The following is a 23,376-nucleotide window of genomic DNA, read 5'->3' on the forward strand; positions in this document are numbered from 1 at the left end:
GTTTTCAATGCTTGGATTTCAGCTTTTGCCTTTTTTAGCCCCTTCTCCTTTGTATTAAGCTGCTTCCAAAGGCTCCTGTTCTCTTCTGCCATTTTAGAGCAGCTGGAGCAGGTGGGAGAATCTGGCTCGGACACCTCAGTTCCTGGCTGAGTGTCATCCTGTCCGAGGTCCAGGCCTGAGACCAGAGGAGGGCTGGGGTCAGTAGCCCTGAGGGCCCTCAAGGCATCCATGGTCACCTGTTTTTTACTTGTTTTATAATCTCCTGAAGCTCTACATCTTCCAACTCAGGGTGGCCTGACTCCAGGTGCCATCTACTCTGCTCCTTGAAGTAGCCACATGCCTCGATGGGACAGGGACAAGTGGCGGAAATTGACCCTCCCCTGTCCATAGTTAACCAAAATCCTCCTTTCTTTTTGGTTTAGGATGGAGTGCCGGCTCTCCAGATGTTTTCCTAAATATATTAACTCACGCTGGCATATGGGGCACATTCCCGGGGATTTTGGGGTGGGGACATTTTGGAATTCAAGCTGAAACAGAAATGACGTTTTAATTATTTTGAGTGCCTGCCATGTATGAGAAGGACTGCAATGGCAGCCCTAAATGCTTTTTAGAATCAGGCAGGCAAAATTGCCCTTAAATATCTTCTCAAATAAAACACATTTTAACTGTATTACGCCATTAAAACACACTCCCTCCCATTTAGAGCAGAAAACAACTTACCGTGTCTGACTGTTGAAGACCATGTGCTAAATACTTCGGTGTGGCTCTTTTATAAGCAGGTGCTTAATTGGGGTTTCCCACCCTCAAAGGCATGGGTTTCATGATATGGGGTTTCCTTCGATCAAAAGCAGGGGGTTGTCCTCTGCATGGACATTGCCATCTCAGAGCATTTGTCAAGCAGAATGCCATCTCAGAGCATTGACAAATGGCAGACTGAGTTACCAGGTTTTTACTTTTGAGACTCCCTGCGATTTAGGCTCATTTTTCAATGATTCTAAATGGCAAGCCCTTAATGACCTGCCACTTCGGACCATCTGTCAATCTTAAATGGCATGTACTTTATGTCTGCCATGTAGGATAATTTGTACCTGGCTCATAAATGACAGGAAGGTAAGTAACCTATTATTTAAAGAGCAGGCACACGTCATCCAATATTAAAGGCAATCACCCCTTAAGTACCTGCCACTTAGGATCAGGGGAACCAGGGGACACATGCAGCTTCTCCACCCAAGAACAGAGCTCCCTTTGCCCGCATGGAGGTGGGCTGACATCCCCTTTGGACCTCCAGAGAACCAGGGGCCACCCATGGAGCTTATTTACCCAGGACTGGGGGACCCTAGGCCCACATCAATCTCCATGGAGCAGTCCCTGGTTCTCCAAAACCACCATGGAGCTCCAGAGAACAAGGGGCCACCCATGGAGCTTATTTACCCAGGACTAGGGCATCCTAGGCCTGCATGGAGGATGGCTGAGCACCCCATTGGACATCATCCCTTAAGTTCCTGCCATTTTGGAACATCTATAAATTATCACAAATGGCAGGTACTGGTGACTGGTATGTAAGATCGTGTGTGCCTGCTCCTAAATGACAAGAATGTAAGTATTTGAAATGTACTTACTTACATTCTTGTCATTTAGGAGTAGGCATACATGTTCCTACATGAAAGCCACTCAGTCCCTAAGTACCTGCCATTTGTGATGATCTATGAATCTACCCGTCACCTATAGAAACCATGCATGCCACTCCAAGGCAAAAAGTAAGGCTTAAGTAATGAAGCGAGACATTTCTTAAACAATATTTACATTTATTTACAAAAAATATAACACCATTATCAAGAATTAAATACCTATATTACAAAGAACAATAAATAAATAATTTCTTAAAACAATATTTACATTTATTTACAAAAAATATAACACCATTATCAAGAATTAAATACCTATATTACAAAGAACAATAAATAAATAATTTCTTAAACAATATTTACATTTATTTACAAAAAATATAACACCATTATCAAGAATTAAATACCTATATTACAAAGAACAATAAATAAATAATTTCTTAAACAATATTTACATTTATTTACAAAAAATATAACACCATTATCAAGAATTAAATACCTATATTACAAAGAACAATAAATAAATAATTTCTTAAACAATAGTTACATTTATTTACAAAAAATATAACACCATTATCAAGAATTAAATACCTATATTACAAAGAACAATAAATAAATAATTTCTTAAACAATATTTACATTTATTTACAAAAAATATAACACCATTATCAAGAATTAAATAACTATATTACAAAGAACAATAAATAAATAATTATTGGAACTTTCTTTGTCTGGCCCTCAGGCGAAACACACGCGGTGTGCTCCGCCGCTGTCGCTCCCGCAACCTGTATAGCATTAAGGGGCTTCTTTTTGGTGTGAATGACAGACTTTGTCGGCCCCTTTTCCTCTGTGTGTCCTGGGACTCGTCCTGGGACTCATCCTGGGACTCTGCCTGGGACTCTGCCTGGGACTCTGGAGACTTTGCCTGGGCCTCCGTGGACTCTGCCTGGGCCTCCGTGGACTCTGCCTGGGCCTCCGTGGACTCTGCCTGGGCCTCTGGGGACTCCTGGCTTGTGGAACCAACCCTGGGTGCTACTCTCTGAAATATAACAAGGACAAGGACGTTTAAATGTCTGCCATTTCAGAACATCTGTGAATGTTCCTAGGTGGCAGGTACTTTACATCTGCCATGTAGGATCATGTGTGCCAGCTCCTAAATGACAGGAAGGTAAGTACCTGTCATTTAAGAGGAGGCACACATGATCCTACATGGCAGACATAAAGTACCTGTCATTTCGGAGCAGGCCACATATTTTTAAAATGAAAAGACTTACCCTCTTCTTCTTCACAGGACCCTCGCCTTCTCCCTCATCGCTGGAAGACTCCAGGATGACAGGCTCCGCCACTTTCCCGGGACCTGAGACTGCCGGGTCCGTAGCCTCCTGGAACCTCTTACGCAGCTCAGACAGCTGTGTAGCTGTCTGGTGCATTGCGTAGAATTTCTCCGCTGTGGCGGTGTCATGGCACATCGTTTTGCTGACCTTTGTCCGGGTTCCCGGGGACAATGCATCTCTAGCCTTTAAAGATAATAGAAAGTGTCACATACTTCACTTTAATTTAAAGTTTTCACATGAAAAAAACTGACATGATTACTTACATATGTTGCTATCGAGGTCCTAAAATCTGTAAATGTGGGGGAACCTGATAACCCCATTTCTGCCCATGCGCTCTGGAGGTGTTGTTGTAGGTTCTTGATCTTCTGGTAGTTCTCGTTGAAAAATACCAGGTCAGTGGATGGCTGAAGGGTTTCCCTTATTTGGAGCCACTGCTCCAGCCATCCAAACTCCTCCACTGTGAGGTACACTTGGGCTGGCCCAAAAGCCCGATTTGTCTTGTGCTCTTTCACCTGTGGTTCCAAAAGAGAGGGTAAGTTGCCTGCCATGCAGGGTCATCTGTGAATTATCATAAATAACAGCTTCATGTCTGCCATTTAAGATTATCTGTAAACGGTCTTAAATGGCAGGCACAACATCATTATGCTTACGTTAATGACAAAGCCCTGGTCTGCGGTCCTGGCGTCAACCCGCGCCTCGTCCACTTCGGCCAGGGTCATATTGGTCAACACGCCGGTTCTATGGCCATATATACTGGCGAGGTATACGCCAAAGTAGCCATAGAACCGGCGTATGTTGAGTGAGCTGGGGTCAGTCTGGATGGTGTCTGCAAAAACATAAATTAAGACTCAGGTAAGTGACTGCCATTTAGGATTATCTGTAAATGATCCTAAAGGATAGAAATGAAGATGTCATTTAAGATCATCTGTGAATGATTCTAAATGACAGGCACTCAGGTAAGTACTTGAACATAGTAGAATTTTAAAAAAGTATTACCGAGCAGTTGGGGGATTTTCCTGCACGCCTGCCTCTGACACCTCCTGAGGTCCTCCTTGGCAATCACCCTTCTGATCTTGCGCTTTTTGACCATTATCTGGCGGACGTTGACCCATTTTCTTAAGCTCTTTAATATCAGCGGACACTGCTCTTAGGAGGCCAATCACTGCCTTTTTCGGGACACGCGAGGTGCTTGGTGGCGTGTCCCGAAAGTAGCCCGCGAACTCCATCACATTCAGGAGGTAATTCCTAGTGGTGTTTTCTGCCTTCCCCTCTCTGAGGAGCTTCGCCGGCCACCTGCTCAAGAAGAAATGTTCTAACTTCAACATGAACACATGCTGCCATTTAAGATCATATACAAATGACCTTAAATGGTAGAAATGAAGCTGCCATTTAGGATTATTTACAGAGAGATACTTACTGATGAACTCGATCAAGGTCCTGCAGAAAAGTCCAATTGGGGAGTATTGTCCTTCCCTTGTTCACAAATCTAAGGAAGGACATTACCCGTCCCAATTTGGACTTCTGGTTTTCCACGTGTTTTTTGGTCCCGATGGACCCCCTCAAGTGTAACCAGTACTCCTCCATGAACTCCACTGAATAAAAAAAGGTTACAAAAATAACTTGTATAGTTTATAAAATAGAAAAAACTTTAACAAGCAGTGACATTACTTACGGATGGGTTGAGGAAAATCTTTGAATCCCCTCAATGGGAATCGCGATTTTGCAGCCTTCTTTGGCTCCTCAGAGGATGAGTCTTCATCCTCATCTTCTGGGGGGTCCACTTGTTCGGATGACCCCTGGTCTGCCTCGACAGGCCCCCCCACCGCTCGTCTTTTGGAGGGCCTGCTATAGGTTAAAGGGTAAGGTTTAGCATTCTGCCATTTAAGGTCATCTGTGAATGACCTTAAATGGTAGAAATGAAGCTGCCATTTAAGAACATATACAAATGACCTTAAATGGTAGAAATGAAGCTGCCATTTAAGAACATATGCAAATGACCTTAAATGGTAGAAATGAAGCTGCCATTCAAGAACATCTGTAAATAATCTTAAATGGTAGAATATATTAAATACTTTTACATACCGTTTCAAATGCGTGGAGTTTAGCTTTTGCCTTTTTTAGCCACTTCTCCTTTGTCCGAAGCTGCTTCCAAAGCCTCCTGTTTTCTTCTGCCATTTTAGAGCAGCTGGGGCAGGTTGGAGGATCCGGCTTGGACACCTCAGTTCCTGGCTGATTTTCCTCCTGTCCGAGGTCCAGGCCTGAGACCAGAGGAGGGGTGGGGTCAGTAGCCCTGAGGGCCCTTAAGGCATCCATGGTCACCTGTTTTTTAATTTTTTTAATAATTTTCTGGAGTTCTCCATCGTCCACCTCGGGATGGCCTGTGTCCAGGTGCCTATCTACCCTGCTCTTTGAATAGCCACATGCCACAATGGGACAGGGCAAGTGGCGGAAATTTACCCTCCCTGTCCCATAGTTAATCAAAATTCTTTTTTCTTTTTTATTCAGGATGGAGTGCCGGCTCGCCAGATGTTTGCCTAAGTAGTTGTACGGGATTTGGCATATTGGGCAAATTCCCGGGGATTTTGGCGGCGTCATTTTATATTCAAGCTGAAAAGAGAAATGACAGTTTTAAATACTTTGAGTGGACTGCAATGGCAGCCACTAAATGCTATTTAGAATCAGGCAGGCAAAATTGCCCTTAAATGTCTTCACAAATAAACACATTTTAACTCTATTAAGCCATTAAAACACACTCCCTCCCATTTAGAAGCAGAAAACAACTTACCGTGTCTCAGTGTTGAAGACCATGTGCTGAATGCTCCGGTGTTGCGCCACTTAAGCACCCAGGTGCTTAATTGGGGTTTCCCACCCTCAAAAGCATGGGGTGCACGCTACGGGGTTTCCTTCAATCAAAAGCAGGTGCTTAATTGGGGTTTACCACCCTCACAAGCATGGGGTGCATGCTACGGGGTTTCCTTCGATCAAAAGCAGGGGGTTGCCACTTGGGAGTATTTGTCAATGCTCTGAGATGGCAGACTGAGCTACCAGGTTTTTCCAATAGTCCCTGCCACGTGGGACCATCAGTGAATGATGCTAATACGGGGTTACCTTCGATCAAAAGCACGTGCTTAATTGGGGTTTCTCACCCTCACAAGCATGGGGTGCATGCTACGGGGTTTCCTTCGATCAAAAGCAGGGGGTTGCCATCTCAGAGCATTGACAAATGCTCTGAGATGGCAGACTGAGCTAACAGGTTTTTCCTTTTGAGATAGTCCCTGCCACTTGAGACCATCAGTGAGTGATCCTAAATAGCAAATCCTTAACGACCTGTCAATTGAGATCATCTGTGAATCATCCCGAATGGCAGTTACGTAAGCTGCCATCTGGGATCATCCCGGAATTGTCCTAAATGGCAGAGTACTTTGACTTGCCATCCAGGTATCCCTTTGAATAGGATTTGGCCCCAGCATGGGGTGGATAGGGATGTAACAGGGGTAGCCCAGGAAGATACAAGGGTCTGGAGGGATCCTGGGGCCTTACACCAAAAAACCCCTTCCGCAGGTTTATAGGAACTGAGTTCTGTGAAGACCATTGCCATCTGGGTCCATCGGCAAATCTTCCTAAATAGCAAAATGCCATCTTGGAGCTCCAGGCTGGAGGATTGGTAGGCTGGGTACTGGTTGAGATTAGGCCCAGGGACAGAGGCCCTTCCCGGGTGAGAGGGACCGGGAAGGGCCCTGGGTCTGGAGCTCCAGGCTGGGTGTTTGTTAAGTTTAGGCCCAGGGACGGAGGCCCTTCCCGGGTGAGAGGGACCGGGAAGGGCCCTGGGTCTGGAGCTCCAGGCTGGGTGTTGGTTAAGTTTAGGCCCAGGGACGGAGGCCCTTCCCGGGTGAGAGGGACCAGGAAGGGCCCTGGGTGTCTGGAGCTCCAGGCTGGGTGTTGGTTAAGATTAGGCCCAGGGATGGAGGCTGTTCCCGGGTGAGAGGGACCGGGGAGGGCCCTGGGTGTCTGGAGCTCCAGGCTGGGTGTTGGTTAAGATTAGGCCCAGGGATGGAGGACCTTCCCGGGTGAGAGGGACCAGGAAGTGCCCTGGGTCTGGAGCTCCAGGCTGTGAAGACCATTGTCATCTGGGTTCATCGGAAAATCCTCCTAAATAGCAAAATGCCATCTGGGGTTCTTGGGGCCTCTGCCTGGGTAAGAGGGACCGGGAAGGGCCCTGGGTGTCTGGAGCTCCAGGCTGGGTGTTGGTGAAGTTTAGGCCCAGGGACGGAGGCCCTTCCCGGGTGAGAGGGACCGGGAAGGGCCCTGGGTCTGGAGCTCCAGGCTGGGTGTTGGTTAAGTTTAGGCCCAGGGACGGAGGCCCTTCCCGGGTGAGAGGGACCGGGAAGGGCCCTGGGTCTGGAGTTCCAGGCCGGGTGTTGGTTAAGTTTAGGCCCAGGGATGGAGGCTGTTCCCGGGTGAGAGGGACCGGGGAGGGCCCTGGGTGTCTGGAGCTCCAGGCTGGGTGTTGGTTAAGATTAGGCCCAGGGATGGAGGACCTTCCCGGGTGAGAGGGACCAGGAAGTGCCCTGGGTCTGGAGCTCCAGGCTGTGAAGACCATTGTCATCTGGGTTCATCGGCGAATCCTCCTAAATAGCAAAATGCCATCTGGGGTTCTTGGGGCCTCTGCCTGGGTAAGAGGGACCGGGAAGGGCCCTGGGTGTCTGGAGCTCCAGGCTGGGTGTTGGTTAAGTTTAGGCCCAGGGATGGAGGCCCTTCCCGGGTGAGAGGGACTGGGAAGGGCCCTGGGTCTGGAGCTCCAGGCTGGGTGTTGGTTAAGTTTAGGCCCAGGGACGGAGGCCCTTCCCGGGTGAGAGGGACCGGGAAGGGCCCTGGGTCTGGAGTTCCAGGCCGGGTGTTGGTTAAGTTTAGGCCCAGGGATGGAGGCTGTTCCCGGGTGAGAGGGACCGGGGAGGGCCCTGGGTGTCTGGAGCTCCAGGCTGGGTGTTGGTTAAGATTAGGCCCAGGGATGGAGGACCTTCCCGGGTGAGAGGGACCAGGAAGTGCCCTGGGTCTGAAGCTCCAGGCTGTGAAGACCATTGTCATCTGGGTTCATCGGCGAATCCTCCTAAATAGCAAAATGCCATCTGGGGTTCTTGGGGCCTCTGCCTGGGTAAGAGGGACCGGGAAGGGCCCTGGGTGTCTGGAGCTCCAGGCTGGGTGTTGGTTAAGTTTAGGCCCAGGGATGGAGGCCCTTCCCGGGTGAGAGGGACTGGGAAGGGCCCTGGGTCTGGAGCTCCAGGCTGGGTATTGGTTAAGTTTATGTCCAGGGATGGAGGACCTTCCCTGGGTGAGAGGGACCAGGAAGGGCCCTGGGTGTCTGGAGCTCCAGGCTGGGTGTTGGTTAAGTTTAGGCCCAGGGATGGAGGCTGTTCCCGGGTGAGAGGGACCGTGGAGGGCCCTGGGTGTCTGGAGCTCCAGGCTGGAGGATTAGTAGGCCAAGTGTTGGTGGTGATTGGGCCGGGCACGGACACTTAGTCTCCAATAGCAAACCCTTAACTACCTGCCGTTTTGGAGACATACGCAGTGGCGGGGCACTTGCCATCTGGGTCACATTGTCAATAGCACATGTGCCATTTAGAATACTTTGTAGCTATACCAGGGGCACAGAAGTCTTTCAGCCATACCAGAGGCGCGAACACTTTGCCGTTTCGGATTATTTGGTTATAACACAGGGGGGGTGCTTAAGAGTGGGTACCCCGGTTCGGATGGAGGTTCAGGTTATGGAGGTAGGGGTCCATGGTGGCATGGATGATCCAAGGTGGCATGGCTTTGCCCGGGCCTGGTTGCTGGTGGCTGGGTAGGGATAGAGGTTTAGGTTGTGGAGGTAGGGGTCCATGGTGGCATGGATTATCCAAGGTGGCATGACTTTGCCCGGGCCTGGTTGCTGGTGGCTGGGTAGGGATAGAGGTTCAGGTTACGGAGGTAGGGGTCCATGGTGGCATGGATTATCCAAGGTGGCATGACTTTGCCCGGGCCTGGTTGCTGGTGGCTGGGTAGGGATAGAGGTTCAGGTTATGGAGGTAGGGGTCCATGGTGGCATGGGTGATCCTAGGTGGCATGGTCATCATTGTACTGTATTCAAGACATACTGGACCTCCAGACAACCAGGGGTCGACATCCACCGTCACTACCCAGGACTGGAGAGCCCTAGGCCCGCATGGAGGTGGACTGACCAGCCCCTTGGACCTCCAGAGAACCGCCCTACTGGTTCTCTGGAGGTCAAGAGTGGGGCTGCAGTCTGACCTCCAGAGGCCCTTACCCTAACCCCGGTCAACCCCCATGAACTTCTCCCCAAACTTCAAGGTGAAACTAAGGGGTCAGCCTTTTGTAGTCAATCATGTGGTTCCAGTAGACTAATGGTGGGAACAGCAGAAGCTAAAACTGAAGAATATGCCTGTAGCATGTGTACCCAGGGATGGTGCACCCTGGCCCGCATGGATGTGTGCAGACATCCCCCTGGACCTCCGGAGGACCAGGGGCCACATGGAGGATCTGTACCCAGGGATGGTGCACCCTGGCTGGGAAATGACTTCCATGGATCACCCCCTGGTTCCCTGGAGGTCCAAGTGCCAGCAGAACCAGGGGCCACATGGAGGATCTGTACCCAGGGATGGTGCACCCTGGCTGGGAAATGACTTACATGGATCAGCCCCTGGTTCCCTGGAGGTCCAAGGGCCAGCAGAACCAGGGGCCACATGGAGCACCTGTACCCAGGGATGGTGCACCCTGGCTGGGCAACGACTTCCATGCATCACCCCCTGGTTCCCTGGAGGTCCAAGGGCCAGCAGAACCAGGGGTACCCATGGAAGATCTGTACCCAGGGATGGTGCACCCTGGCTGGGCAACGACTTCCATGGATCAGCCCCTGGTTCTCTGGAGGTCCAAGTGCCAGCAGAACCAGGGGTACCCATGGAAGATCTGTACCCAGGGATAGTGCACCCTGGCTGGGCAACGACTTCCATGGATCAGCCCCTGGTTCTCTGGAGGTCCAAGTGCCAGCAGAACCAGGGGCCACATGGAGGATCTGTACCCAGGGATGGTGCACCCTGGCTGGGCAACGACTTCCATGGATCAGTCCCTGGTTCTCTGGAGGTCCAAGTGCCAGCAGAACCAGGGGCCACATGGAGCACCTGTACCCAGGGATGGTGAACCCTGGCCCGCATAGAGGTGGGCTGAGCACCCCCTTGGACCTCCAGAGAACCAGGGGTACCCATGGAAGATCTGTACCCAGGGATGGTGCACCCTGGCTGGGCAACGACTTCCATGGATCAGCCCCTGGTTCTCTGGAGGTCCAAGTGCCAGCAGAACCAGGGGCCACATGGAGCACCTGTACCCAGGGATGGTGCACCCTGGCCCGCATGGAGGTGGGTTGAGCACCCCCTTGGACCTCCTGGGAACCACATGGAGCATACACCCAAGTCATAGACTTAGAAAATAGCATGAAGACCCATTGCCATTTAGGATCACCTTACAATGACTCCTAGTGACAGGCTGGACAAAGATTGGCACATGTGCATATCATTGTTCTGGTCTCAACTTAAACACTTAGAAAAATTAAGGCCATTGCCAATTAGGATCATCTAACCAACCATCCCTCATGGCAGGCTGCCCCTCCCCCACACACTCCCAATGGACCAGCAGCACTTAGACTTAGAAAATATCATGAAGACCCATTGCCATTTAGGATCACCAGCCAACGACCCCCTAGTGACAAGCCACCCCTCCCCCACACACACTCTCCCAATGGACCAGCAGCAGTCATAGACTTAGAAAATAGCATGAAGACCCATTGCCATTTAGGAACACCAACCAATGACCCCTAGTGACATGCTATTAGTCTAGTGGCTCCTTATAGATGTATGGATGCGAGAAGAACCAAGGGCACCCATGGAGGATCTGTACCCAGGGATGGAGCACCCTGGCCCGCATTGAGGTGGGCTGAGCACCCCCTTGGACCTCCAGAGAACCAGGGGCCACATGGAGCACCTGTACCCGGGGATGGTGCCCCCTTGCCCGCATGGAGGTGGGCTGAGCACCCCCTTGGACCTCCAGAGGACCAGGACATTGATAATTGTTTTCCAGCTTCTGTACATACTCTTGATGGCCATGGTGATTAGAGACACCGCCCCCCAACTGCGGGGCTGGGGTTCGATACCACCCTTGGCTGTCAAGGTTTCAGCTGAGTATACCTGTCTCATCAGACACATAACAAGGATACGTCCCATTGCATCACGTGACCCCTGTAGTCGAGTGGTTAGTGCTCCCGACTCTCATGTGGGAGAACAGGGTTCGACTCCTGGAGCTGACAACACTTTTCCCTTTTTAATATATGGACAGTCGAAGATAAAATTACTATGAGCCATTGTATCAGCATGGTTCCCCAGCAGCCAAGCGGTTAAGGTTCCTGGCTCGAGATAGAAGCGGATCTGGTTCGAGTCCCAGATGGGTCTTCCTTGCAGTAAGAGCGTTGACTACTAGACTACTGGAACCATTTTATTTATTAATAGGGTTATTGCCATTTAGGATCACCAACCAATGACCTCCAGTGGCAGGGCCGCCCCTCCCCCACACACACTCTCCCAATGGACCACCAGCACTCATAGACTTAGAAAATAGCATGAAGACCCATTGCCATTTAGGATCACCAGCCAACGACCTCCAGTGGCAGGCCGCCCCTCCCCCACACACACTCCCATTTGACCAGCAGCACTCAAACTTAGGTTAAGGCCCATTGCATCACGTGACTGCAGTAGTCGAGTGGTTAATGCTCCCGCATCTCATGTGGGAGAACAGGGTTCGACTCCTGGAGTTGACAACACTTTTCCCTGTTTAGTATGTGGACAGTCCAAGATATAATTACTATGAGCCATTGTATTACCATGGTTCCGGTAGCCTAGTGGTCTGTGCCCCGGCGTGTGCCCCCAGCGACCGGGGTACGATTCCGGCCTATCGGAACCTTTTTTTTTTTTTGTCCTTATTTAATTTAATCCTCTGGAGAACCAGGAGAGCCCCTGAATTTAGACTGGAATCCCCACAGTGGACTGGAATCGATGATATAAGGACTATGAGCCATTGTATTAGTGGTGGTTCCGGCAGTCGAGCGGTTCAGGTTCTTGGCTTGAGGTGGACGCAGATCTGGTTCGAGTCTCTACCAAACAGGTACTGCTCTTCCCTGCAGTAAGAACGTTGACTACTAGACTACTGGAACCATTTTATTTATTTTTTCTGGGGGGAAAAAATATAGATCATAACCTGCCTTTGGACGCTGCAGCCCCAGAGAACCAGGAGGGAATCGATGATATAAGGACTATGAGCCATTGTATTAGTGGTGGTTCAGGCAGTCGAGCGGTTAAGGTTCCCGACTTGAGCTGGATGCTGATCTGGCTCGGGTCACGTCCTAACAGGTACTGGTCTTTCCTGAAGTAAGAACGTTGACTACTAGACTACTGGAACCATTTTATTTATTTATTTTTTCGCCAATGCCTGTCCCTGTTGGCGAAGTGGTCGAGGCAAACGACTCCCAAGCGGGAGATCCGGGTTCGATTCCCGATCCAGTCCAGCATTGGATGTCCTTCTAAGGACATCTTTTGCCACATCGGTGGCTATTTTTGTATTTTTATTTATGAATTGGATGGGCAAAAGGTGTATTGAGGTTTATGGCTCCGGTAGTCTAGTGCTCCTTATGGATGCACGGATGCAAGCCGAACCAGGGCACCACATGGGCCTTTCCTACCCAGGAAATGTGCACCCTAGGCCCGCAGGAACTTCTATGGAGAAGCCCCTGGTTCTCTAGAACCAACATCCATAACTGGACCCCCCCATCCCTCCCCCAAACACAACCCCAAGGGACCACCAGCACTTAAACACTTGGAAAATAGCATGAAGACCCATTGCCATTTAGGAACACCAACCAACGACCTCCAGTGGCAGGCCGCCCCTCCCCCACACACTCCCAATGGACCACCAGCACTCATAGACTTAGAAAATATCATGAAGACCCATTGCCATTTAGGATCACCAGCCAACAACCTCCAGTGGCAGGCCGCCCCTCCCCCACACACTCCCAATGGACCACCAGCACTCATAGACTTAGAAAATATCATGAAGACCCATTGCCATTTAGGAACACCAGCCAACGACCTCCAGTGGCAGGCCGCCCCTCCCCCCACACTCCCCCAATGGACCAGCAGCACTCATAGACTTAGAAAATAGCATTAATATGCACATGATACCCACGTGACACACAATAATCCCTTGTGGTATGTTTAACATGCCATAATACCAAAGTGGCACACAATAGTCCCTTGTGGCATGACCGGTTTTCACTAAGACCCTTAACTAAATTTGGTTGAGTCCATGATACGATTGACACATGTGTCAATCTGTATCATGGTCTCAACTTAAACACTAGGCCATTGCCAATTAGGATCACCGGCCAATGACCTCCAGTGGCCGACCGCCCCTCCCCCACACACTCCCAATGGACCACCAGCACTTAAACACTTGGAAAATAGCATGAAGACCCATTGCCATTTAGGAACACCAACCAACGACCTCCAGTGGCAGGCCGCCCCTCCCCCACACACTCCCAATGGACCACCAGCACTCATAGACTTAGAAAATAGCATGAATGCCCATTGCCAATTAGGATCACCAGCCAATGACCCCTCGTTGCAAGCCGCCCCTCCCCCACACACACTCCCAATGGACCACCAGCACTCATAGACTTAGAAAATAGCATGAAGACCCATTGCCATTTAGGATCACCATCCAATGACCTCCACTGGCAGGGTGCCCCTCCCCCACACACTCAATGGACCATCAGAACTCTATCACTTAGAAACTACAATTCAAATGGACATGATACCTAGTTGACACTCAATAATCCCTTGTGACATGCTTAACATGTACATAATAGCCAAATGGCAAACAATAATCCCTTGTGGCATGCCGCCCCTCCCCCACAAATGGACCATCAGAACTCTAACACTTAGAAAATGGACATAATACCTAGTTGACACACAATAATCCCTCGTGGCATGCTTAACATGTACATAATAGCCAAATGGCATACAATAGTCCCTTGTGGCATGCTCTCTGAAAACAAGGGCACTTTTTAACTTGTGATACAGTATCGCCATCTAGTGGATTTTGCCTATCATTGCAGTTTTACCGAAATGGCGTTAGGGGTTCCCGCATGGCTGTATTCAAGATGATACCGAAAAGGCCCATGCGGCTCTCCCCGCCACATAGGAACATTGACTGGCATGGCAGCATCAAAATGAATGGAAACGCTCTGCCACTTCGGAAACTCACCCTAACCCTACCCCTAACCCTAACCCTAACCCTAACCCTAACCCTAACCCTAACCCTAACCTTTGACCCTAACCTCAACCTCTCCCTACCTCTGGCCCTTATCCCAACCTGTCCTATCTACTCCTACCCCCACATACCCTGACCTTTGACCCCTACCCTTCTGACCCTCATCCTAACTGACCCTCATCCTATCCTCACCCCCTCTCTCTCTCCCCCCTCTGTTCTCCCCCCTCTGTCCCCCCTCTCTCCCTCCCTCCTTCCCACCCCCTCTTTCCCTTTTCCCCTCCCCCTTCTCCCCTCCTTTCCCTCCCTCCTTCCCACCCCCTCTTTCCCCTTTTTCCTTTCCCCCCCCTCTCCCTTCTCCCCTCCTTTCCCTCCCTCCTTCCTCCCCCCTTCTCCCCTCCTTTCCCTCCCCCCTTACCACCCCCTCTTTCCCCCCCCCTTTTTTTTCCTCCCCCCTTCTCCCCTCCTTTCCCTCCCTCCTCCCCACCCCCTCTTTCCCTTTTCACTCCCCCTTCTCCCCTCCTTTCCCTCCCTCCTTCCCACCCCCTCTTTCCCTTTTCCCTCCCCCCTTCTCCCCTCCCCCCTTCCCACCCCCTCTTTCCCTTTTTCCTCCCCCCTTCTCCCCTCCCCCCTTCCCACCCCCTCTTTCCCTTTTTCCTCCCCCCTTCCCACCCCCTCTTTCCCTTTTCCCTCCCCCCTTCTCCTCTCCTTTCCCTCCCTCCTTCCCTCCCCTCTTTCCCCTTTCCCTCCTCCCTTCTCCCCTCCTTTCCCTCCCTCCTTCCCACCCCCTCTTTCACTTTTCCCTCCCCCCTTTTCCCCTCCTTTCCCTCCCTCCTTCCCACCCCCTCTTTCACTTTTTCCTCCCCCCTTCTCCCCTCTTTTCCCTCCCTCCTTCCCACCCCCTCTTTCCCTTTTCCCTCCTCCCTTCTCCCCTCCTTTCCCTCCCTTCTTCCCACCCCCTCTTTCCCTTTTCCCTCACCCCTTCTCCCTTCCTCTCCCTCCTCCTTTTCCTTTCCCCCCCCCTCCCTCTTTTTTCCCCCCCCTCCCCCTATTTTTGGCCCCTATGAGCCTTATTTCTAAGACCTCTTCCCTATAAAGATCCCATCCTACTCCCAATTTCCTGACCTCTAGCCCTGGGCCTTGAAACACGATCCTCTCCGGGGAAAGTTAGGAGCAGTGATGGCCAGAGCATTTCTATTCTGTCACCTTCGGTGACAGAATATTATTTTGTTTCCCCTAACCCTAACCCTAACCCTATGCCTATGCCTATGCCTATGCCTATGCCTAAACCCAACCTTCCATCCCAGCAGGTCTTACTTTGACCCCTTATCTGTTGCCCCTACCCAAGGGCCTTTCCCTAACCTTAACCTCCTAGGAGGTATGTGCCTAAACCTAACTCCCTAGGGGGCACTTGCCTTAACCTAACTTCCTAGGGACTATATGCCTAAACCTAACTTCCTAGGGGCTACATGCCTAAACTCAACCTAGGAATCCTTGGCCAAACCCAATTTCACCGGTTTAAGGCCTCATCCTGAACCCTGTTGATCCAGCCCATCCTTGGATTTTTAGAATAAATAAATAAATAAATAAATAATAGATAAATAAATTAATTAATACACAATTGAATAAATACTATACATTTGAATAAATAAATAAATAAATACTGTACAAATACATATACAAATTAATAAAATATATACACTATTAAAGAAAAAATGTGCATCACTAAAGCAAAAAATGATATAAGGGCCACTCACAGCCTATTCTGTATTGTATACACTTGTAAATATTGTAAATTCTGTAAATACTGTACATAGTCCATCATTTCCGACGTTATCACGAATGTTTACGACTGTGTTTTCGACATCTTGGTGCAATGGACGGCACCAACACGACTTGTTGTTGTAGTAAAGTGCCTTGAGATGACATGTTTCATGATTTGGCGCTATATAAATAAAATTGAATTGAATTGAATAGTCCCTGAAATGGTCACTAGATGGCAGCAGCAGTGGTCAAGCAGAACCAGCTGTCCGGACTGTAGTGGTCACTGCGCAGGCCAGCAAATTGTATCTTTTTCTGACCAATAAGTGGACTGTTTATTGTAACGGCTACTGATTTCAAAAAATGTTCAAAACATGCTGCTATATAAAGCCGATTTTGTATTTCTGTCAGTTGAGACAGCAAGCAGCCTGATGAAGGTCCATTCCGGACCGAAACGTTGCTTCATGTTTGCTGTCTTGCTAGCTTGCTATTAAAAGGCCATAAGGCCAAAAAAAGAAGCTGAGTCAGTTTTTTATTTTTATTACTTATATAGCAGTCTTTTACAGTCAGCCTAGATAAATAAATAGTTTATTTAATGAGTTCGGGATGGCTTGGGAACGTTACCCGGACCAAGATGACGGATGGACCACCGTCCAGCACCGCCGGGGTAGACAGCGCCGATGGCAGCCGGCGAACCGTGAACGCCCCGCCCGCAGGGACACACGGAACAACCGGGTCCATCCTCCGCAGCACTGGAGGCGGAGCTACGCTTCCGTGACCCGGGGCCATCCCGCAAGCCGCAGCAGAAGCTCCCGGCCACCGCGGAACCGCTATCAGCCGCACCGGCAGCCCCGCCCACGATCCCGCAGCCGGGACTGGAACGCAGCACCGCGGAGGAGGCGTTACCAGCAGCAGCAGCAGCGGCGACAGCAGCAGCGGAACCGGTACGTGCCCCGGGGACAGAATTACGGCCAGAACCGTAACCATTACCAGCAGTCTGTGGACCCGAACTTTAGCGAAAAGGTCCGAGCCCTCCACAGACTGCTGAAGGCGACACACCATCTAAATAATGTGTCGCGGGATGACCGTGATCCGCCCGCAATCCAGCGGATCATGTTTAGCCTGGCATCCACCATCAAGCCGGCTCATCCCACCTCAAAGACGCTCGATTTAATCGAGGGGAACGCCAGGAACTGGGCGTTCAACACGGTCACCATCTTGAGGGACCATTACACGGAGGTCCGTGCGGCGGAGAAGCGCACGCTCCTGGGCCTCGGAGGTGACCTCCTGGCGCCGCTAGAGGTGGCGGTCAGATGGGCGCAGCGGAACCTGGGCAGGAGGTTCAACCTGCAGACGGCTGATGAGGTCCAGCTGTTCCTGGTTGAGGAGGAGCAGCGGGCGGCTTCTCCTTCGTCCTCCTCGCGGTCGCCAGCCGCTTCCCCCGCCGCCAGAGCCGCCCCATCACCGCCTCCCTCCTCTTCCTCCTCCTCCTCTTCCTCCTCTCCTTCCGGCACGTCTCCAGCACACCGGACGGAACGGCAGCACCAGGATGTGGACGGGGAGGAGAACCAGGACGGATCACCGCGCCACCCACAACCCATGAGGAGACACAGGGCGGGGAGTTCGCCCTCCGATTGCTGGATTCGACACTCCTGGATCCAGACACCACATGCGAATTGATGGAGGACGAGGAACATCATGTGCAGGAGGCACTAAAGTGGTTACGTGTCTGCAGCTTACCTGTTCCCGGATTTGAGGAGCTGGCCGAGCTGCATGATTCGATAGGGGACATGGCTGAAAATCTATTCAAACAGGCGTCCGAACTTCACATGTACCGAACCACGCTGTCAGACTGCATTGCCAGGGTGAGAGACGAGCCCATCACTCCCCTGCCCTTTCGGACCAAGCGACCAGAGGAAGGCGATGCGGACATCCGTCTCACCCCTACCGGGCATACGCCCTTGTTTGGCCCACGTATAACAGCCCTGATCGACCAAGGTGGACTCCCGCCGCTGGTTCCTGTGGTGACGGTAATCTTCGACTGCCGGGAAATGTTGCTGAGCCCCCACACCCTATCCCGATCATTTGGCTCAGGCACCATGTCATTCAACAAGGTACTCGAGCTGTTCGTGATCCTCGGGGTGGAGGTTGGTAGTCTCTCAGGTGGTTTTGTCATGTGCCTGGCAGAGGGTTACGGGGGTATAGTGGACAGTTTAGCCAGGCTCACTCGCCGGTGTCACTTCCTCTTCAACACCAAACCTGATGATGTAAGGTTCAGCGCCCACCCATCCCTAGCATACACCAGTTTGAGCAATGGGAACCACACTGTTAGGATATCAACAAGGTCAAGTGGAACGAGCTGTTTATCCCAGAACTGCATGGCACACTTAGATGGCACTGACCCAAAAGATTGGCACATATCTATCAGATACCACCCCGGAGGTGACACAGCTTCCCTGCTGATGTCACAGTTTGGATGTGTACCGCCCTTGTATGGGTGTGTCCCGAGATCCCTTTATAATGTTTGTGTGATGAGCACTCGAGGCCTCCTGCCGATCAGGGGCCCATCAGCGCTGGTGTGACTGTAAATATTTCTCTGTCTTTACCTAGATAAAATATAACTAAAAGCATACTTGTCTGTTTTATGCTTCCTACATTCAAGGTAATAAGTAAGTGGGGGTCGCCTGACTGGGTAAAACGAACTGGGTCCACCGAGGGTGTTTCACCTTAGACACGGCACGGTGAAACAGTAACAAATTGGTGTTTCCGCCCGGACCCAAAGGACGACGTACCACCTTCCGTTTTCCGGTCAGGACGCCATTCCGGAAGAAAAACACACAGCGTGCGGCCGCACAAAAGGTAAGGAGATTCCATTTATCTCCCAGTGTCTTTTTCTTCCTGGAGGGCCGACTTTTTGTACTCCTAAAGGCAGAGAAAAGTTGAGGATAATTGTTTGCAAACGTGTCGATAATCGATAAGAACTTGGGATTTGCGTGCGGTCACAGAGGTGAGAGTCCGGGAAGCCTTGGCCAGGCTTCTGAAAATATTGTGAACCTTGAGAATTTGGGGTTTAGAGGTCCTCGTGTTAGACACAGAGGAAAATACGTGTTCCTCTGTGTGTAACATAAAAGCCGCCATTCTGACAAGACACGCCATTACGCGTGGCTTCTAAAACATCGTGTAGCCTAGAAAATGTGGGTTTAGAGTCCCGTATTTTCCGCAAGGACGAAAAAAAAAAAAAAAAAAAAAAAAAAATCTTCGTTTTTGCGGTAATATAAAAGCGGCCTTTTTCGAAAAACGAGCGCGTATGAGATTGAGAACAAGACCTGGCAAATACACAATAGTATGAATGCGGAGGTTTGACGGAGGGTGGCTCTCTGTTAAAACCCCGATTACAGACAAATATAGAAAATCAGCCAGTGAGTTCAAGATATCTAGTTTGAGAAGCCGAGAACCTGTCGTAGAGACAGCAATGCCGAGATATACCCGTGAGCTGGACGCACACACAACCAGCAAGACCGAAGGTACGTACAGAGTTAACTAAAAGATTGGCCAGAGAGTGTGAGTGTATGTGTGTGTGTGTGTGTGTGTGTGTGAGACACGTTATTGTCATTGAGCCGTGGAAGTGAAGTGAAGGGTAAGGGCCTTCTCATCCTGAGTACACTGGCTCATTGAAATTGCCGTGTAAAAACACAATAATAAGGCATATAGGAACATAATAAGTTTTGGTGTCTGAGAGATAAAAAATAAGCTCTCATTGGACCGGGGTCAGGACGCTGTCCCAGCAGGTTGGCCAAGACGTGTGAGTGCTGGAATGGCTGAGAATCAGGCAGAAAATGAGCTCCAGGGGGGTTCTTTAGGAACACTGCTGGAGACAGGAAAAAGGACCATAATGGCAAACTTCCCACACAAAGATGCTGAAAACCATTTAAAACAATTTGAGGAGTGGTGTGAAAAAATGAGGAGAGACGGGGTTTTTGGTGATACAGAAGGGTCACCACCAGAGGCCGAAATGTGCACTTACTATTTGCAGATGTTAAAAAATAGATTAGCCCTAGCACAAGTAGAAACGGGTGATGCAGGTGAGTTTGCTCGAGAAAAATACCAAAAAGAGGAAATCAAAATAGCAGGCTTGATAAAACTAACTGAACTGTATTTCAGCATGTGCTTCTCAGGCCTCAACAAACAACAAGAGAGTGAAAATCTGCAAGGGGTAAGGGAATCATCTTCTTTCAAACAAGAAGGTAAGTACACAACTATGCAAAACAATCTGCATGGTGATAAGGGAGAACTGTTATCCAAGGCCAGGAGTGTGGTGACTTCATCAGACCCTTCGGTGCAGGTGCCTGGTATGGTGTTATGTGGGGGACAGATAAGCTGTGACGTAAGACCCAGATGTAACCTGCATTCTAGCGAAACTGATCTTTCTTTACCTGCAACAAAACAAAGTGTGCAACTGCCATTGTTTCAGACTCGCAGTGCTACAGGACAGGTGAATGCAGCTGTTTACAGCCCTCTTTCATGTGCTGACAACGTTCATCTGAGGCACATGTTCCCTGATCCCAGAAAAGGGGCGCACCTTTGGATCCAAGCATTCGTGGAGACTTTAAGCGGGTATGTATTGGCTATTGGTGATGTGAGAACTGGCTTATCAGCATACCTGGAACCACAAGAGGTACATGCGGTTGAAGTTTTTGCTGGAACTGACGGACTAGAAGCAGCTGCCCCTCTGGCCCCGGTGGCACGGCAACTTTGGAGCACACTGAGGGCGTTTTATCCGGTAAGTACGGATTCTGCCCTTTTAAACGACACTACACGTTGTGCAGGGGAGTCGGCTTCAGCATATGTGAACAGGATGTTGAAAGTATGGGAAAACCACACAGGCTCTTGCCCGTTATCAGTCACGCTGCAGCAACTCTTTAAACAAGCAATGTTAAAGGGCCAGGTACAGGATGTTAAGCAGAACATGTATAGAATGGTTGCGAGTTATGATATGCCTTTAGATCAATGGATGGCAGCTTTGGTTCATCAGCTGGATATAGATGATAAAAACATGAAGCAACTTAGCAGTGATATACAGAACTTAAAACAACAACTCGTAGCTGAACAGCTACAACAGCTGAGAGACAATCAAAGTAAAAGGAGGAGGAAGAAGAAGAATGTTGCAAAAGCTCAGATGGTTATGGCCCCGACACCTGTGTTTGGTTCAGACCAGTTTGTGGGATCCCTCCCTCCAGAAGTCCCATTTCAGATGTATCAGAATCCTCCATGGGGACAAATTCCCAGCAGAGATACACAGCAGTACAGAAATCATAGAAAGGGACCAACCAAAGGTTATGATGTGCCCTTGTGCTGGACGTGTGGTTACCCAGGGCATTTTGAAAGAAGCTGCCCTAACCGTCGTTAGGATCTGACCAGCCCTTCCTCCCTGTCAGAAGTAAAGGCCTGCGTGTGTTTGTTTGTCTGAGTGTCGTCAGTTTCTATGTATCTGCATGTATGTGACTGTATGTAACTGTACGTATGTATGTGTCGTTTGTAACTAAACGTTCTTCTGTGTGAATTAATTAATTCGGTTAAAATTATTGTTCATGGTTTCAAGATGATCATTTGTTTTGGGAGAACTGCAGCTCCGTAATTCAAATGACATTTTAAGCATGGACTAGGTTAACAAAAAGGTAAAAGTAAAAGAGAGATTTAAATAACAAAGTTTTTTTTAACATTAAATATCTGGCCAAATTAAATTGTTACACTGAGATATGCTAACGTGTCTTAAACAGAAAATATCCCAGGGCTGTAAGAAATACTTGGGACTGGGGATAAAAGTTTTTTGTTGTTTGGAGCTTAAATATGCAGTACAGCAACCAGAGGCGTTAGGGCTGTATTCAGTTATGCTATTAGATTGCGTTTGGCTTGTGTTTGTCAATGAATTCATGACAGCTGAAATAATAACAGAGTAAAAGCTTTTATATTGTAATTTTGGAACATTAATAAAATGGCAAACAGCATATGGGGAGCATATGGGAGAATGTTTGGGAGAAATGGAACGGGATGGGATATGTTTAAAGGGGAGATTTTTAACTAAGGATTTTACAGCTGCCTAAAAAGAAGAATTTAAGAGCATTAAGATATACATGATTTTTGATTTAAATAGATGAGACAAACTGTGCTTTAAACAAACTGTATGGGACTAAATATGGTTGCTTTTCTAAGGGTTCTGTATTAATTTATTTTGTTTCTTTTTACTGGGGATTTGAATGCAGCTAATGAGAAATTTTGAGAAGTGTTAAGATATCACAAGGCCACATTAAGCATGTCATCGGTTACAAAAGCATCTGATGTTATTAGTTATGCTGAGCTGAGGCAAGCCTCAGAGGGTCAGTTTAACCTGAAGCAGGACAAAAGATATGATAAACAAATCTGACCATGATGTAAACATCTGAATGTTATGGCAAGGCTGGGTCTGTGTGTTCTAGCCTGGGGGCACGAAAACTATGTCAGAGGGAAAGAATGAAATAAAGCCAGCTTGTGAAGAGTTAGATTCTACTTCTAATCTCTTTGTTTTTGGGTAGCTTTCTCAATGTGCTGAATTACGGGGAAAACTCTTATCATGTATAGAAAAACACTAGAAGCTCAAAAGCCTGAAAGAGAAAATGGTTGCTTTAAAGTTTCACCCTTGACCATTTAAGATTGAAAAGCATTAATAACTAAGTTTGCATGATCGAAAAGAGCTAGAAAGAAATCAAAAGAATGCTATAAGATATTGGAACACACATAATGCACGCTTTGGGAGACTTTTTACTTTCGGGTTTTTATTGTTTTGTGTATTTTGATTAGTTCTTTGTTAAATGATTCCTTTGCTTTAATTTTTGCATCACCAGTGACAAAGAAGTGACAATATTTAAGGTTGTTCGGCAGATAATTTAAGAAAAGGAGAAGTATTAATACAAAAACGCTGAAAGAAAAGGAACAAGAGATTCCTACCTCCCCTGGACCAACCAAGAACTTAGACACATCACGTTAAGAACCAAGACACTAGAAAGACCAGGTTTTCTTTTGTCACTTAATACACTAACAGAATTGTTTTTCTCTGAGTTACTTCTTTCAGATGATGTGAGATGAAACTGTAAAGCCACCTTGTTCCAACAGAAGTCTCTGGAAAGTGAGCTCTTTCAGGCCGTATGGTAAGAAGTCATGATCTAAAATGGACGTGCAGGGATTGACAAAAGTGACCAAATTATGCTAAGTTTTAACAAACTTATGGCAGGTAATATCGAGACCTTCTAGGCAAGGCAAGG

At 48.9% G+C, this 23,376-nt stretch overlaps 1 protein-coding gene and 1 long non-coding RNA gene across 2 annotated transcripts; both read right to left on the reverse strand.

Moving 5' to 3' along the window:
- Positions 1-2,249: 2,249 nt before the first annotated feature.
- Positions 2,250-4,062, reverse strand: LOC118559441. The gene is made up of 5 exons (XM_036130163.1): positions 3,956-4,062; positions 3,610-3,785; positions 3,223-3,471; positions 2,900-3,142; positions 2,250-2,664 (listed from the first exon to the last, which is right to left on the reverse strand). Exons 1-5 carry the CDS (start codon positions 4,047-4,049, stop codon positions 2,338-2,340), a joined length of 1,089 nt encoding a protein of 362 aa, XP_035986056.1. The 5' UTR covers positions 4,050-4,062; the 3' UTR covers positions 2,250-2,337.
- Positions 4,063-4,083: 21 nt separating this feature from the next.
- LOC118559442 lies at positions 4,084-4,774 on the reverse strand. The gene is made up of 3 exons (XR_004928866.1): positions 4,632-4,774; positions 4,377-4,551; positions 4,084-4,252 (listed from the first exon to the last, which is right to left on the reverse strand). It is a non-coding gene; the product is annotated as an uncharacterized LOC118559442 (long non-coding RNA).
- Positions 4,775-23,376: the final 18,602 nt, after the last annotated feature.

The sequence above is a fragment of the Fundulus heteroclitus genome, unplaced genomic scaffold (assembly GCF_011125445.2).
Source record: "Fundulus heteroclitus isolate FHET01 unplaced genomic scaffold, MU-UCD_Fhet_4.1 scaffold_285, whole genome shotgun sequence".
Taxonomy (NCBI): Eukaryota; Metazoa; Chordata; class Actinopteri; order Cyprinodontiformes; family Fundulidae; genus Fundulus; species Fundulus heteroclitus.

Coding starts and splice junctions, on each gene's coding strand:
- LOC118559441 (XM_036130163.1), bottom strand. CDS start 4,049: ATGGTCAAAAAGCGCAAGATCAGAAGGGTGATTGCCAAGGAGGACCTC. Junction 3,143..3,222: donor GGACCTCGATAGCAACATAT/GTAAGTAATCAT, acceptor TTATCTTTAAAG/GCTAGAGATGCATTGTCCCC. Junction 2,665..2,899: donor GTCCTGTGAAGAAGAAGAGG/GTAAGTCTTTTC, acceptor GTTATATTTCAG/AGAGTAGCACCCAGGGTTGG.